This window comes from Passer montanus, unplaced genomic scaffold, assembly GCF_014805655.1.
Source record: "Passer montanus isolate IOZ18808 unplaced genomic scaffold, ASM1480565v1 scaffold14, whole genome shotgun sequence".
In the NCBI taxonomy this organism is placed as follows: domain Eukaryota; kingdom Metazoa; phylum Chordata; class Aves; order Passeriformes; family Passeridae; genus Passer; species Passer montanus.
Window position 1 is genome coordinate 6,109,818 of NW_024360941.1, and position 18,418 is coordinate 6,128,235.

Here is an 18,418-nt window from a genome sequence, read left to right on the forward strand (position 1 = left end):
CACTTCTTTCTATATAGCTTTTAGATTTTTTTAAAAGTGATCAGCATCTTCTATATTACATGTTTCATAATTAAGGACAAAACTTGAAATTAAAAAAATTGCATTGGAGTCAGCAATGTAATTAAAATGCAGATAATTTTATTACAGATCAGATACCAATAGGATAGCACCAGAAAAGTGTTATTATGTTCTAATTATTTTCAATAAATCCTGTCAAAGTTCAACATAACTATGGCTGAATATTTTAATATAGAGTATGAAGTCTGATATTCATGACATACTCCCCCTAGAAGAAAGGAATATATTATTTTGGTACACCAGAACTAATAAACCTCTTCAAACAATAGCATTTTATGTAAGAAAAGCTGACATTTATTAAAACTCTCATAACCTATCTGTTAAATAGCATCAGATACTGGAGGGAAAAAGCACTGTGGATCATGGGGTCTAACTTTCTACTAAACAACTGTATGATTTAATAATTTCTAAAACTGATTATATTTTATCTTGAAAGTAATTTATGTTTCTTTTTTCAGAGTTTAACTCTGAAGTAGTTTGTATTCTCATTTCCAGTCAGGTATATTTGTTGTTGTTATTACTTGTTTTTTGTTCTTCCTCTTGTCTACTATATACAATTTTAGCATTGTAAATAGAGAAAAATCACATTTCTTCTCAGTTTTCATTAGTCTTGTTTCATCAAAACAAAGTCTTTCACAACCATCAGTCACTGCAATATAGAAATATCTGAAATCTAGGTAAAATATTAGTTTTGCTCAAACAAATAAAATAAATAAAAATGGCTCAAGTATTTCAGAGGTAAACCAGTCAGACATTAATACAGAAGCAGCTTTGTTTGATATAAAATGGAGCACTCCACCTCTTCCAGAACTACTACACCACAAAAAGATCATCACTTCAGGTCTATATATACACTAGCAACTCTTTTAGAGATTATTGTGGTAAAATTATTGGTTCATTTTAAAAAAACTTTTACTGAACTGTCCAAACTTAAAATTATCAGAACTTTCTCGCAATAATGACTTGCTTCCTCTATTATAATATCGATAAAATACTACATCTTGAAGGCGATGTACTTGGGTAAGAGAGTCAGAAAAGCCTTGAAGGTCACATCTAGAGTTTAATATCGGCTAATGGTTTGACACATGAAGGCATCAGCTGACACAGAATTAAGAATCAAAAAATCACCTGGTGACCTGGACCTAGGAAATTATTGCCCAAATACATACTGCATATATTATTACTTGGAACACCAAGTAGAATTCTGGTTTTACACATTTTTCACAGTTGTAACACAAAGCAACAAGCAGAAACTAAGGAATAATTAGTATAATTGAATGATAGTAATTTATTCTTGATGATTAAGTATCAGGACATTATGCCGAGGAGTGCAAAAACTGCTGCTCAGATGACTAAATTATGAAAGATGTTTTTCTCTTTCATTTTAACCACTTACTCAAAATCTATTTCCATATAGCATAATGAAGTGAACCTTTATGCAGCTATTTCTAAACACTATCTAAAAAATATGAAGTACCAGCTCATGCTCTTTTCCTGGTCCAAACAATTCCAAGGGAAAAATTATTAAGAAATATAACCATCCTAAATGGATTACATACTGGACATTCAAAACATTTGCTCAAAAGGAACTAACAGAAATGCTCCTCTTTTCTGGTTATTTCTCTGGGGAGAATTTCAACTCTTATCTGCCTTCCAAGGCAAAACTATTGTTTGCCTGCTTATTAAGCACATAAGTAACGTGTACATTGAGGAAGACAGCTTGTGGAAATCAGAACAGCATACATACACAGAGCTCACATATTGCACTATACAGAAATTGTTTATCTAACATGCCAAGAAATGCACATTTTTTTCCAATACCAGTGTGCTGTCTGAAGCAGTAAAAGTCTCTGGCAAATCACACATAAACACATGCACTCTTTGCCAGACTCCTGGCTGACATCTAGACCATGCATTTTACCTCTTCAGTATGCAAGCTGCATAGCAAGGCTTTTTTTTTGTAATGGATTTCTGTAATGTTGTGGTTAGTAGAAAACCTTCAGTGAACAGCATCTCACAGCTGAGACCTACTGTGCACAAGCTGGGAAAAGGTTTCCCTTCCTAATGGAATCAGGACAGGGCAGAGCAGGAAAGACTACAATCAAGAGGACTAAGCAGAGGTGCATGCTTTTGTACTTGATCACAAAAGTGGTGATCTTGGTGAGCCTCCTCTGGCTCCACAAGAGCCAGGAGACAGATTCAGGCACAACACTCCCTGTCCCCTGTCTCAGGCTGTAATACATTCCTGCTCACTGTGATTACACAGACATGAGCAGAGGTTAGGGCAGGTTACAGAATCCCAGAATATCCTGAGTTGGAAGGGACCTATAAGAATCACCGAAGGCCAACTCCTGGCCCTGGGAAACATGGAGAAAGTACCAAAGGTATTTTGATAAACCTACGAACACTGACTCTCATGTCACAACAAAGAGAAAGAAACAAAATACAACTTCAATGTTCCTGTGAAAAGTTTGCATTCTGAAATCTCTTCCAGGAAGTGTTTTAAAGAATATTATATGGAAGTCTGGGGGCAAAAAAAGCAACATAAATCCTATTCCTAGAAACTATTAGTTTCCTAATAGATTGATGGATCAGATGAAATATGTTATTTGGGACACCAGACTTACCATTTTATTAAAAGGAGTGACTGTTAGAGGAAAGCAGATAATTGTAAATAAAATAAAATAATAAAGACCCACATGTTTCATTGTGTATAAGGATATTTCTGTACAAAAGATTGAGTCAAAACCAATTTCAGTCAGCAACACTGATGTGGTTCATTTAGAGACTTAATTTTAAGTAGAGATGGATTCATTAACATTCCTGTTCAGAATTAATTCTAGGCTGGATTTCTTCTTCCAGAGTCTTGCATTGAGGATGCCTTTGCATGAGCTAACATGACACATGCAGAAATTCATTGGAAGAACTTTTCCTTTCTGGCAAGCTAGAGCTATGGTTCAGGTTGTCAGCCTATTCAACTTTGTAGTTCAGCTCTATGGAACATTTTCTGAAATAATCTCATGAATTAGACAAATTCTCAAGACATCAGTGTTTTGAAGACATCAAAAATATTGTTTAAAACCGTAAGTCCAGCTCTAGGAGTTAGGAAATCCCTATTGTTCTCACGAGTTCTGTCTGCAGCACAGGGTTTTCAAATATGCTTTGGCAGTGAAGATAAAGGAAATGTAATTTATCACTGTGTAGTATCAGCATGTCTCTTCATCAATAAGGAATTTAGGATAGTCAGAATGAAATTAAAATCTTCAAGCAAAAATCTGAAGTTGCTTATTTTATTTACTTTCCTTTACAAAATTAGTCTTTCCCTCCCCAAATTTTGTATAGGGATTTGTTAATTTTAGTGTAATAATATCTTCCTGTACTAGTTCCAGAAAAGGCACTTAAAATTAATTTTCTTTCTCTTTTAATTTTCTTGATTTTTTAGGTTATTTTCAAAACTATTAGTGTATTAGACTTCAAATCATGATATTATTTCCAAACCATAAGAAAATTCTCTATTTATTACCTTTGGCCTCTGGTCTTTTATCTTCTAACACGACAAGGTGCACAAGTATTCTTCAGAAATAGACTACCTGTTAGCAGAAATATCTGTGGGACTATGATTTGTGCTTTGCACATAATGCATTAATTTTGTGTTTTATTACACAGAATTTATATAGAAATACAACGAGTATTCTAATAGACTTTATATAAAATGTCACTTGATTTTTTAACTCTGCATATTCTGATCGACAAGTGAAAAATAATGGGGGTATTATTGCAGTATGGGGGTCAAATATGTTTTTCCCATTTGTGTCATCTATTTAGACCATAAATAGCCTGAGGAAAATATTTAAGTGTGTATGTAGAATCTATAGCATCTATATTATTGATACTTTTAGATATATTACATTAGACCACATCTGGACCCAAAAGAGATTTTGGAAATAATACCCTATTATTTTTTGAAATATCCTACTCTCAGTTACATTCTGCTTTGGAAAAAAGTGTCAGTAAGACAAAATTACCTTACCCTTCTAAAAACACAGGAATGTAGGCACCTGACATTTTAAACTTGTTAACAGCATATTGATGGCTCTAGCAGAATTGTTTGGTTTGGTTAGATATATTAATGATTGTATGGAATAAAGTGGATTATTTAATAGCTGGAGCAACTCCCAACTTTCACCACATCTGCCTTGGTCAGAAGGACTGTGCTCAAGTCTTTTAACATATCCCATCCTAAATGCCACCAAAGTGATTTGAATATAGGAAAAAAACCCCTAAATACAAAGAGAGAACCAGAGAGGATGCCACAAATTGCTTCCTTGCATGCAGAGTGGTTTTTCAGTGAGGAAGGAACTTCATGATAAGAATACAGGAAAGCCTAGGGAAGAAGGGTGGCAAAACAGATTTTTAACTCCCCAGGGATAATGAACTTTTCCAGGGATCTCTCAGGTTGGACTCTGAAAGGGAAAGTTGTATTCAGGTGGCTTTTTGTTGCAGCTGTTATTCTGCACAGACCACCAAGTCTCATGGGCTAAGTGCAAAGTCATTACACACAATAAGAAGTTCTTTGCAAGTTTTATTTGCAGCTGTAGCTTTCAGGCATCTCCAAAACAGGGACTGGACAGCCCTGGTATACTAAGATACCAATATGGCTGGATGCCTTGATACACTCAGATATCAATAGGCCTGATGTCTTGGACTTCCTATGACTTTGGAAAGAGACATGGAAGGATATTACTTGAGAACTTTGTTCTGCAAGAGCAGTTTTAAGAATTTATAAATGCTATTAGAAAGGACATTACCATGTTAAATTGTTATCATCTTTCATGGTTTTTTATGTGTTTACAGGGATATAGTGACACAATATTTTCTTCTAAACAACAGACGTGTTAATTTCTCATAAAATGCAGTATGTATTTTGCTGTCTTAAATGAGAAATTTAGAAGTACAGAAATTGACATAACAGGAAAAATAGACAGCACTAATGAAACCAGTTTTAAAAAAATTTGTACATCCCCAAAACCACAAATGAAAGAAAACCTACTACTGAACATACACTCAATTGCTTCCTGTCTACAGATGGACTGCCTTCCCACAGTAGCCTGTCAAATTATTACAAACATGTAGATATTGGCTATTTATAAAATTGAGTCAATACTGCACAAATAGGACGTTTAATACATAAACCCAGTATTTTTTCATAATTAGCTATATCCAATTTAAGTAACTGACCACAGTACTGAAACATGACTCACTGAACAGTCATTGTTCAAATGTGAAACACTGTAGGTTTTTGGTGAATATCGTTTTTGAAAAGAGAAAGAAGAAAACATACAACAAACTGAATGTCTCCCATGTAACCATTTTGTAAAACTTGACTTCTTTTATTTTAGGAATAAGAAAACAAACATCCCAAAGCCTATCACTGAACTTTGATCAAATTTAGAACCAATAATAAATTAATACTTAGTACAACATTCCAAATTCTGGTACTGTGATAAAAACCTAAGTAAAACATTTATGACAGAATGATGTTGACACAAAGTCAGTAAAATACAGGAAACAGAATTTTCCACAGAGATTGTAATCTTTTGCCTGTTGATGAAAAAGAGCCTTGCAAAAACTGTTCTCAGCCATCCAAATCAACTCTTGATTCTATCTCTCAAAAAAATAGTAGAATAGCATTCAGTCTAAATTGTGCCTTAAATCTCATGTACCTCCTAAAATATTTGCAGATTTTGTACAATGCCAAAGGAGAGAACTTTAAAAAAATTGAGTCGTCAAAGATCCATAAGATTCTTGCATTTTTAGTCTCACATATTAAAATCTTGGATCTTAAGTATAAATATAGTATACATTGCTACTATAACAGCAATAGTATTGCTATTATAAAGTAAAAATTTGCAAACAAACTAGTGACATAAAAAATACGACTTTATTATATTCACATCACAATACAAATGCCTGTTTCAAGTAGAGATTGCAGGTCTTATCAAAACCACCTGTGTGCGTAAGGAAAAAAGCTAAGGGAAAAATCTCACTCTTTGAGGACTTTGTTTGCACTACATCCCACTGTATTCAAAGCATTAATTATGAACTTGACTTTCTTGCGTTACATGGAATCAAATTTCTTGAAAAACTGACTTGTTATTTATGCAACACATAATACCTAACAGCTCTACAGCTGCTTCCTTTATCATTGCCCAAATTTCAAAGTAAGCATTCAGCAAGAAACAGGACCCTACACAATATTCAGTAGTTTACCTTCAGCAGAGCAATGCACTAACCTACATAACTAGATAAATTTCTTTAAACTATACAACAAATTCTTACTTAAGAGCTGCAAACTTTGTATTTCTATTGTGTTCTCTACTGCATGAGAAGCAGATCGCATGTCAGTTATGGGCACCAACCAGAATGTAAATTGGAAATATATGGGTTTAAATGTAATTTTTTTCAATATCAATAAAAAGTGGCATTACTGTATTACCACTGTACCTCAGAAACAATTTTTCTCAATGTTAAGAACTCATAGATAGGACAGAACCATCTTTAATTCATTCTGTTTTACAGAATTATTCATATTTTCTTAGCATGAAAAAATCACACAATGAAATGGCATTTCCAATTAAGTGAAATGAATGGATTTCTTGAAAAAAAAAAGTAAAAGTAATGCTACAAACTGAAGCAAAAAAAAGCTATAAGAAATCCCAAATACTTAAAAAGATAAAAATAAAATAAGTAAGGTAAGAAGCCAGTGGTGGCCAAGTTCTGTGAAACATACTCTGGAAGAATTCATAGTTTGCCCTTCTTATTATCTAATTCTTATTAGAGTTTTGTGGCTTATGAAATCCCATTTGCCTTCCCTCACAGTAGGACTTTACTTTTGGAACTATTAATGCACACTTCAACTGCTCTTCTAAATAAGCACTTTGATGATTATATTTTAAAATGTAACTACTTTCCACAACAACAAAAAAATCTATTTAAATATTTGAGGGGGTTAAAAGCAAATTATGCCCCTACTGTTTCCATTTCATTAGTACTCCTGAGTCTTTTCCAATTTCAAGTGTAACCTTAAAAATTCCTTTTTACTTACAAGCTTCTTTTCTGTCTGTTTTTCAGTACCAGTACCTACAGCGATATCATCTAGCCAAGATGGGCCACACAAAATTTAAGCTCCTTTGTTTTATTTCTTTTAATTTGGTGGCATTCACAAATTAAAGCATTGTGAATGATAGTTGTCCTGCCAAATGATATTGGAAGTCCAAAGTGAACATCTTGCATTACTACTAAGCCATAAATAGGAAACCACCTCCAGAAAAGCCTAAAGTTATAATTTTGTACACATGTCTATTTAAAGCACACAGGAATAAGACAGGTCTTAACAACAGAAAAACAAAAGAACAGAAAAGGATCAAAGAGAACATCAAATAAGACAAGCAGAAATCACTTACTGCTTCTTTCAGGCCTTTGGACAATCCTAATCTTCTTATTCTGAATTCCACTTTCATGAAGTGCCTTAAACCAGTCTCTCAATCTGTTTGCAACTTCCCTGAATTCCAGGTCACTGCACACTGAAATACAAAATGCAGAGTTGTTTAATGTTTTTCTCCAGGGTGCTAAATAGAACTTTTCAAATTATGCTAAAAAAAAATCTCTCAACTCCCACAAAACACAAACCCCATATAATAATACAAACATGTATGTTCCACAGCTTTTAAAATTTATTTAATTCAGCTGCATTGCATAGGTAGGCCTTCAGAACCCATTGAAGGTCCCGAGAAATAAATACCTGCTGTATAAAGGAATTATAAAATTACAGATGCCAAGGAATAGCAAACTTTCTTTGCAAGCTACCATAAACAGTTATAGCAGAGGTATTTTCACACCTAACTGCAGATGAGGCTGAGACATCCATGACATTTTTTTGTCTTAACATTTCCATGTTCTTTAAGGCAATACTAATCTAATCCCTACCAGAACAGGTCAGAGGTGTAATTTAGGCCTCTGATAATTACGAACACTCAACCTTTCCTGTTGAGGAAAAGAGGAAATAGGATTGGCAGCAAAAGTGTTTCAACAATGTGCTGGAAGTTTGGAATACTTGGAATGAAGTTCCACACACCAAATCTGTGAGCACATAACGGCAAACACGCAACGGTACAGTCACTTGGTGATGGAAAGCATGGATTCTTTGACCAGAAACAGCAAAGGCAGAAAAAGCACACCAGACCAAAGAGAGGCAGCAGATTAGCAGCAGACTGGCTAAAGTGCTGTAAAGTACTGGCAGCTTGTACAGAAGCCAACAGAAGTAGGTATCAGAGAAAGATGTGCATTCAAGAGGCTTATTCACTGATAAGAAAACGAAAGGGCATGATTCAAGCAAGTAGATATCCCTCACAGAACTCCATTTTCCCATTTGTTTGGGAAGACAAAAGAAACAACAGTATCTGGAAGATGACAAGAGCAGAAAAGACAAAAAATGTATCCCCGCTCAGGTAACAAAAGACCTTCCACTGCCATTCCCAATAGCCATCATTTCCAAATTGGGTCACTTTTCAGGTCTATCAATAAGCTACAACCTGAAGAGCTCATACATAAGTTGGCAGAGCTTCACAGTGATACTCTTCAAAATAAATCTCCAGTTTGCTTACTTTTCCTTTACTGTGTAGCAATACAGCACGTTTAGTGACTTAACTTTCTTAGCACTTCATTAAATTGAACAACACCATGAAACACCTATTTGTATTTTGGAATAAGATAGAAATATATAATTTTGTCAACAACTATCCATGCCTGTACAACTGCATGCATCTAAGCACAAGATTATTTAATCTTTAGTGAAGTCCCTCTTGATACTTTGATTCTATCCATGAAAGATTAAAGTAAAATTAATCCATATTAATAATTAACATATTTGCATATGTGATGGACTGACATTTTTATAAATGTTGTATTTGTGCTTCCCTATTGTATAACAGAACTATTTATTTTCTGATCATTTACAGGAAAAAAAATAATGATAAATAGGCAGGTGAACTAAAAAATGTATTACAACAACCAGATGAAAATGGTCTCCTGATCCAAGACTACATATCATAATTCAAATGTGGGATTTTTATGTTTGCTACGATGACACCTTCCTGGGCCAACTCTTGCAATCAGCTGACAAGCCAGGACAAACAATCAACTGTTAACTTGGGACACTCTGCTCCCCTTCAATTTCTCCTTCAATTATAGCTGCATATTGTTGTTTTATGGCCAGGTTTTGGTAGCAGGAGGCTACAGGGGAGGCTTCTGTGAGAAGTTGCCAGAAGCTTCCTCCATGTCCAGCAGAGCCAATGCCAGCTGGCTCCAGGACAAACCCACTCCTGCCCAAGGCTGAGCCAATCAGGAATAACATATTCCTATTTAACTTCTTGTTCTGTAACAGAGATGATTGACCTAAAAATCCATTCACCAGAATGCTACTTACCATTGAAACATGCTTGCTCGAGGTAATACTGTTTGATGAAAAATTGTATTAATTAGTTGATACATATTAAAAATATTTAGGAACTTTTAATCCTGGTGATGAGCTTGTAAAGATACAGAATAGTGAAATTGTTGTGCAAATTTGTCTGTACTGATTTAAAATAGGTCAAGATGAGGTAATTCAGATCTATTCAGACTATTATTTAACCTGATAGACTGGGAGATGAATCTTTAATGGTGAAAGACAGTAAAGGTTGTAGAAGGTTAGACGGTAATCAAAAAATGCATATTAAATCACATGAATCCACTCAGGAACCTGCCAAGAAGTACTTCTGTTTTTGTATATTGCCAATGCAAGGAAATCCTGCTATTACAATCAATTTTAGTAGCCATTAAGAGAATTAGTGCAAGGTAATACGAAGTCACTAGCTCAAAGGTTACTGGAGTCTACTGTCATTTCAAGCAATGAGACTGTCTTCTAAAATTAACAGCTATGGCTGTGCAAAAAAATGAAGGTATCAGAAAATTTATAGGTACTTAATCCAGATATAACTTTATGATAAATATTATTTAAATGTTAGGTGGAACCAACAGTTCAATCTGTTTTCACATACAGTAAATGTTATGATTTGTGTTGGCATTTGAATATACTTTACAGATTGGAAGTAAAACATTTGAAAATGCTGTATCAGCCTGAGTTCTTTAAGTGCCTTTCAACTCAAGCTAATTAATGAAGTAAAAATAGTGTTACTGAAAGCTGTAAAGACATGCAGAAGGTGTTTTAGCACTAGCATAATGTACTAAATTCCCTAACATATTTAAACCAGTCTTAGTTTCCTGACATAAGAGAAAGTACGTTATTTTAACAGTGCTTCCTTTTTATGTAAACACAGCCATAGAAAAAATTACCTGTAGCTCAGTAAGTATTGAATGGATATGGACATAATGAGCACACTGCAATACTGTTATATCAAGGAGTAGCTTTTGCTAAGTGAAGGATGAAAAAAATGATGTAGGAAAAAAAAGCAGTGAGAAACACACTGCACACTATGCAGATGATCTTCGTCAGCACACAATCTCATTCAATCAGGCAGAACTATACTCATAAATTCATGTATACAATAAAATAACCAGGAAGTAACTATAAAGAGGATATATAGAAAACCTGAAGAACAGGGTACACATCAACCATATTTTAGAGTCAACTAGTAATTACTCCATGTGAAATGGGCAGCTGATCAGTCAGCATGTGCTGAAGCAAGACTTCTTGTTATTCAAACTTTTTCAACATATTAGAATCACTGCATATGACTTATAAAAGCATTGCAATCACAAAACAATACGATATTGTTTGGTTCACAGAATCAAACAATAATATATGTTAAAAGGGATCTCCAGAAGTAGTTCAGTCTTACTCTCTGTTAAAAGTAGGCCTAATCACATCAGGCTGCGCAGGGCAGAGTCCAGTCATTCATGTCCTATGACCATCACACAATTCAGGTGAAGGTTCCTCAGCGTTTGAGACAACCCCTCTTTGAAAGGAACTACTATCAACTGTTTTGTATCTTTATACTGTTCTCCCTTAAAAGTACAAGAGTATTTCCTCGTGCAGTAATCTGAGGATTGCAGCCATCTGTCCAGGATTGCTAGACACCCAGCAACCTGTTAGAGCAGCAATTCTGAATCAGCTGTGAGCAGGATTATTAGGAGCTGTCCACAGCTGATGCTCATGCAGCCCAGTGCCCTCTGACAGCATTACCTACCAGTCATGTACTATCATACGGCTGCACAGTGAATGTTGAGCATCTGTTCCAGCATGGGCATTTAAACATTCTTCTGAAAATACAGTAGCCCTGAAACTGCCATCAGAACTCGGTGCTGCCTTTAAAGATATTACCTACTATAGTAAACTGGAACATTATAGCACATGTAACTACTCTGACAGTACTCTGCAAGGCTGCCATTCTGCAGCTTGTGAATTTAGCCCTGAGGAACTGATTACTTGGACTGAAAATTCCTGGCTCCAGAATAAGGGCTAGTACCGATGTGGCTAACTCTAAGCATCTAAGAATTGTATGCAAGTGACATACAATTCCTGCAATACAGAGCAGCACTTTTAGCTCTGCATCATCTGTCACAAATGGGAAGAGTAACATATGGCAAAAAGAAATGTGCTAGCAAAACCAATAAATTTGGCAGAAGGACAAAAATCCATCCAAACCTGTAACTAAAGATGGGACAGTCATTTCAGTCATCTTTTTACCATGCCGGATGTACAGTTAGAACTGGTTTTTTTTTGTTTTTTTTTTTTAAGGCTCTAAACTGAAAAAAATTATGCATATATTTGTATTTCTATAAGCTGATATTTCTCAGCCATCTGTTACCTCTAGGGCCAGTGATCTTAAGAAGATAATACCTTGAAATTAACAAATAAAAGCATTTTGATTTCCTTACTATTTAACTAAACATAATGAATTTTCTACTTTGGTTAGTCTATGTTATGAGATAATTAATACAAATTCTGCAGATAGCATATCAGGGAACTGCAGCTGCTTATTCTTACTGCCCCAAATTAATGTTCCATACAGACATTCTGCACATGATGAATGTTTCATAAAATGCAAAATGACTTCAATAAATTACATTTTCATAAAATAAATCTGATCTTTTGTGTCCTCACAGTTTTTAAAGACTTCACATTTAAATATAATAATAATTTCAGAGTGCAGGAAAAATACTAGTAACCACAATTTACATGCCACGTTATTGTTGTCAACTTAAAATATATGGACTTACAAAGACATTGCAATTAACTAAGACAATACTGATTCTTTAGTCTCTCAGATGTATCACAGACCTATTGTGGAATTTGCTAATTTATTTTCTGGACAGTCAATATATATGGCTTCCTGTACTAACTGCTGCTAACCTTTAATGTTGGTTATCATTTCTCATTGGTTGGTTATCATTCTCATCTCTCTCATGCTCTGCTATTCAAAACTACTCATTTTTGAGGATGCAAATGATGTCATTAATCTGTAAATTGCATAGTTATGAACACAGAAAGCAAAAGAAGATAGGAAAGAGATGTTCCACTGCAATATGGTATATTCCAAGATAATTTCAAAATATTTCTCTATATTCAATTGAATCCGGTATTTCTTGTAATAAAATATATGGGATGCATCAAATAGGGACAGACCAAAAATTGTGTTAGTGATGAAAGCTTTTAAGGAAACCATTACCCAAAGGTATGGTAGCCTTCAAAATTCAGTTTTAAGGATTCCTGAAAGCACTACACAGCTCTAGGACAAAGTCTGGATATTTTTTTCCCTTCAAGATCATGACTGACAGAGACCTGCAAAGACTTCTTGCATTTGACACACAACCCCTTGAAACACAGTTGATAAAGGTAAAAAGATCACTGAACAATGCTCTTTATAAAGAAAATTTAAAAATATGTATATATTATTTCACAATTTCAAATAAAGTATTTTGAAATCAGAAATGTTCTGTCCTGATAAAAGATTTTAAAAGTGTATTACATCAGGTAATCATGCACAGAACCTAGAAGGGATTGATAGACCTTTCTTTCTGTTGCGATAGATAATTATTGCTCCTCATTTTGACTATCTACTGGTTTGCACCTTTTCTCTGTCACAGAAGGGCAGGAGAACTGAACAGTGGGCTGAAGAATCCCCCTTTAACAGAAATTAACCACAATCTGCTCTGCAAGTGTCTGGCATAAAGGAATCTTACATCATATTGGATCCCACTGAAGTCGAACAGATCCAAGGTTGCATTGCAGCAATTTATATTTTTCATATTTAGATTGTGATCTGATGCTTTAAACCACTTTGTATTTAGTCTAACCGTTTGCTTCTGTGTTTATCTTGAAGGTTTAATCACTAACATTGCTGTCAATCTCATAAAATTGTTCATTAAAAGAGCACAATTGCCTGTAGACCCTTCAGAGAGGACCAAGAGGGAAGAATTACTCCAATTTAGTTATTTGTATCTTCACTAAAGTAAGGCCAATAGAGGTAGACAAACTCTTTCTCTACTATTGAAGAAACCTATGACAGTTAATCCATTATACAGTAGTGAAACAGCAGGACTCAATTCCCCTGGCCCAGAATTAACAGGCAGTGAGATGCGAACTCTACTACACTACCACCACCTCAGTGAAATTAGAATGCTGGTTAAGTAAATGTAATCTGCGGTTGTGTCTCCACATAAATTCACTGATGAAAAGCGTAAGGAGAAATTCAGAAACTAATGAGTTTAAAAAACATGCTTAGGGCACAAATACCCAACATGTTTACAAATGCATACATGAAATATGTTAGCAAAGTGCAATTATGTTTTGCTAGTCTTTGCATCCAGCACTAAATGTATTGTTCATGAATGTCTGATGTAGATCAGAGAATTTTTATGAGCTGTATATGAATATTCATACAGATAGGAACTTCTTTAGCCTTGGTAATTTCTAATGTGGTTATTCCTGTATATTTTAAATCTAAAAATCCTGCATTACCAACAGTGATCCTCATATGTGCTACAGAGAATTTTAACACACAGAGTGTGATATAAATCAACATCAGATCCAAACCAGACACCATGAGGGGTCAGTCTTGGTATCATGACAGGTTTCAGAAAATTCTTTTCCAGCCATAGTCTTTCTGCTGGCTACCTGCATGCAGTGCTGTCTGCAAGGACGGAAGTTTTCAAAAGGAGCTGCTCACATAAGGCACAAATCAGCACCATGTGCATGCAGAACAGAAAAAAGCCCTCTGAAAATCCTCACCCTACTGAAATCCGTAGTAAAATTATTGCTGACTTCAGTACAACCAGAATTTCACCCTCAATTTGCTGCTGTCTAGACCAACTACTTGGTTCTTTGAAGAGGACAGGAACGCTAACACTGTTCAACACACTGATGATTGTTTAAACAGTTCTGTTGACATTTTTCACAATGAAAAATTACATTTAATAAATTTTGCAATGTATTACAAGAAAAAGATGACCTTTTTTTTCAAAGAAATATGACATTATATTTTGAAAAAAGTCTATACCAAAAAATGTGTTGCATTTTAGACAAAATCTCTACCATGGGAATGCACAATGTTTTTCCACATGGTGATTAAGAACCTTTCAAGGCAAAAAGAATATGGGCAATTAGAGATGCCAGGTAGTAATCTATTCAGTTATAATTTCACTTGTTAATCATAAGCCATGAAAGGCATTTATACTAACTAGTTGTGCTGATTATCAGCACCATTGCCTACAGCTGAAAAGAACTGCCAAGTATCATCAACTGTGAGCCTCTTCACCACTGCATCTGAGACTTCCAAACTACTGTCCTAATAATGGCATCACTGTTTTGCACTGTTTACAAAATCTGTAGAAGTCTTTAAACTGTCAGTGACATCAGCAAGAGTCTGAAAATAATGCATTAGTACTTGAAACTTAAATGTGAAAAACAGAATCAGTACTACAATTATTTTAAGAAATAATGAAATACCTACTGATAATGGTTTTAAAGACAGCCTAGTAAGAACAATAATAAATATTTATAGTGCAAAATTATGTCTATTTCTCACACAGATTCTTCTGCTCTCTGTCAAAAGACTTTTAACATCATTTTCTAGCTGTTATTCCTTTTGTTACTGAAATTCAATTTCATGCATGTTTCTCTTCTGCTCTTTTTGGGCCATGCTCTTAGAAATATTTTGTATTTCTTTAAACACATCAATAACTACAGAGAAACGTATCACAGCGATACCTGAATCCCAATGGAAAACAAATCTCTTTTTGGAACACAAAAGTTCCTCATTTCTTCAACAACAATCACCATTAAATCAACCAGGCACTACAGAGTCCTGTCTGATTATCCTATTCCATAGGGCCAGCTATATCACTAGGCTATTTAGGTAGCTTTAAAAGATACAAGCCCTGACAGCCACCTGTGAATTCACTTTGGTCAAACCCCATGTTGTTACCACTGCACTGAACTCAAACATTTGTTGCTTTCCTGTCTGCATGGCTCATTGCCTCACTTTCAAGATGTTGATATCACTCCTCCATGACTTTCAGACAACAGCAATTTCACATTTAGCAAGGTGAAGCTGAGACACAGCAAACGTGTGCAGAGATTACTGGACTCAACAGCAAGTACCACTACCAAAAAATTAACTTACCTAACCCGTGTAACGGGTCCAAGTTTAAGAGTTTCTCCATGGCTCTTATTTCATTAAACAAACAGAAACCCTAGTTCCATTTAATGGGAGTTTTGTCACTGATTTCAGTACCAGTTTTGCATTCAACGAAGATGAAAAACCCTTATTGCTCCTGCATAAAACCTCAAAACTTCCTCCTGCTTTTACAGTTGTAATTTGAAGGCTATTGCTTGAATACTTGAACAGACTTGGGATCTTACTTACTTGCTGCTGTCTGCATATATTAATCAATTAATTGAAAGGACGTCATCAACACATTTCTACTTTAAGAACCAACACTGCTATTATTGCTTAATATGCAATCAACTTACAGAGAAAAACCACTAGTTCAGTCTCAATTTATACTGAATTCCTGTTTTAGAAACAAAAGTTTCTAAGTTTCTAGGGCTGCTCACAGTTTAATCGGAGTTGGTAAATATGATGAAAAATAAACATAATCCTATAACACCCCAAATTACATAATCCTATAACATACTGTATATGGAAGAAAGTGTCTTTTTTATAATTTAGAGCCAGACCTGGAAGTCTAATAGGACTGGATGTACTGTGTAATTTTAAAAGGTCATTAAATGTAGAGAATAATTATATTGTGGGGCTGATACTGTTCAACATCTTTGCTAGCAACATGAACAGTGGAATCAAGTGCACCTTCAGCAAGTTTGCTGACAATACCATGTGGTGTGCTGCAGTCAAGACGCTGGAGGGAAGGGATGGCAGCCACAGGGACCTTGGCACACCTGATAGGTGGGCCCATGCAAACCTTATGAAGATCAACAAGGTCAAGTGCAAAGTCTTGTGTCGCAGCAATCCCAGGCACACCTACAAGCTGAGCGGAGAAGGGACCTAGAGGAGTGCTGCAGAGAAGGAATTCAGAGTGGTGGTTGATGAAAAACTCAACATGAGTCATCAATGTGCAGTCACAGCTCAGAAAGTCAAGGGAATCCTGGGCTGCACTAAAAGAAGCATGGCCAGCAGCTTGAAGATTATTCTCCCTCTCTACTCTGATCTTGTGAGATCCCACCTGAGTACTGCCTCCAGCTCCAGTCTCCCCAACACGAGAAGGACAGGGAGCTGCTGGAGCAAGTCTAGAGGAGGGCCATGAGGTTGAAATGAGGACTGGAGCAGCTCTCCTATGATGACAGCTGAGAGAGTTGGGGATGTTCAGCCCCTGGAGAACAGATGGTTCTATCGAGACCTCATAGGAACCTTCCAGTACCTCAAGAGAGCTTTCAGAGAAGCTTTTCATCAGCAACTGTAGTAATGGGCACAAACTAAAAGAGAGGAAATTTAGGTTAGACTTAGGAAGAAATTATTTTCCATAAGGGTGATGAGATGCTGGAACTGGTTGAATGTGGGAGGTTGTGGATGCTCCAGCCCTGAAGGGTTCAAGGCCAAGTGGGATAAGGCCTTAAGCATCCTGCTCTCGAAGGCTACTATAAGCTCCCCCCAGAGCCTTCACTTCTCCAGGCTGAACAACTGCAGGTCTCAGCCTTCTGAACATCTTTGTGTCCCTCCTATGGATTCACTCCAGCAGGTCCATGCCCTTTTTATGCTGGGGGGTCCCAGAGCTGACGGCCATGACTAAATAAATTTTTCCACAACATGATGCAGTATGGTCAGCAGTTGCCACTATGGTAATATAGTTTAATGTTCCATATAAAACAACTTCAGTACAACTTCAACTAGTATTTTGAAATCAGCCAGTAACTTCAGTTGTGAAAAAAATTCTAAAAAGAAAAATTACATTGAACCCTAATGTTTCCAAGTTGATAAGTGAAGTTACAATAAGAACAGACTTCCCACCAAACCTGAAAGCATTGATTTGCAATTTAAAATGGTATCAAAACTGTTGTTTAAGCCTTAGAACATAGAAATAAACCAAAAACTCATTAAAGCTTCAAACCTTACAAAAAAATTACTTTCTTGTAAAGGCTGAGAAGAACAAATTATATAAAAACATAGAAAATAATTTGGTTTTATTATCTTCCAGATACTAAAAATTAAATTTGTGAATTTTGCTGTTTGTGCCTCAAGGTATGTTTGGGGTAAATCTATTAAAGAACCAAGTGGGCAGACTCCTAAATAGAATCATAACTTAGCAATCAAATTAAAATAATGCCTACTCACTTAGAATAGTATTTCACAGCTAACCAAAATTGTTTCACTAATTGCCACTGAATGTGATAAAATCACTCATGAGGTTCTATTATGATAAACAACTTTGGTTATCTAATTATAATGTGAGCCTTTACATTTTACATTTTGTGCATCAAAAGAATTTCATATGATGAAATGTTGAAAGTGCTTGGACCATTTTCATTGGAGAAGAAAACAATGGGATCTTATAAATGTGAATAAATACTTGGAGGAGGGACATAAAAACACAACCAGGCTCTTTTCAGTGGTCCCCAGTGATGAGCAAGAAGCAATGGGGACAAAGCAAAACAGGAGGTTTCTGCTGAGCATGAGGAAAGAGTTGTTTGCTGTGACAGAAACTGAGTTTTCCAGAGAGGCCGTAGAGCCTCCATCCTCAGAGACATTTTCAAGTTGTCTGAACATGGTCTTCAGCAACCTCTTCTAGGTGGCCCTGCTTGAGCAGAGGGTTGGAGCAAGAGCAC

General features: G+C 35.6%; 1 protein-coding gene across 3 annotated transcripts in view; it reads right to left on the reverse strand.

Moving 5' to 3' along the window:
* SPOCK3 (SPARC (osteonectin), cwcv and kazal like domains proteoglycan 3) overlaps positions 1-18,418 on the reverse strand; it is a 159,923-nt gene that overhangs the window by 13,811 nt on the left and 127,694 nt on the right. For all 3 annotated transcript variants that reach the window (XM_039700300.1, XM_039700301.1, XM_039700299.1), the window contains one exon: positions 7,542-7,661. In XM_039700300.1, the coding sequence (XP_039556234.1) occupies positions 7,542-7,661 (120 nt within the window). The remainder of the gene's footprint in view (positions 1-7,541; positions 7,662-18,418) is intronic.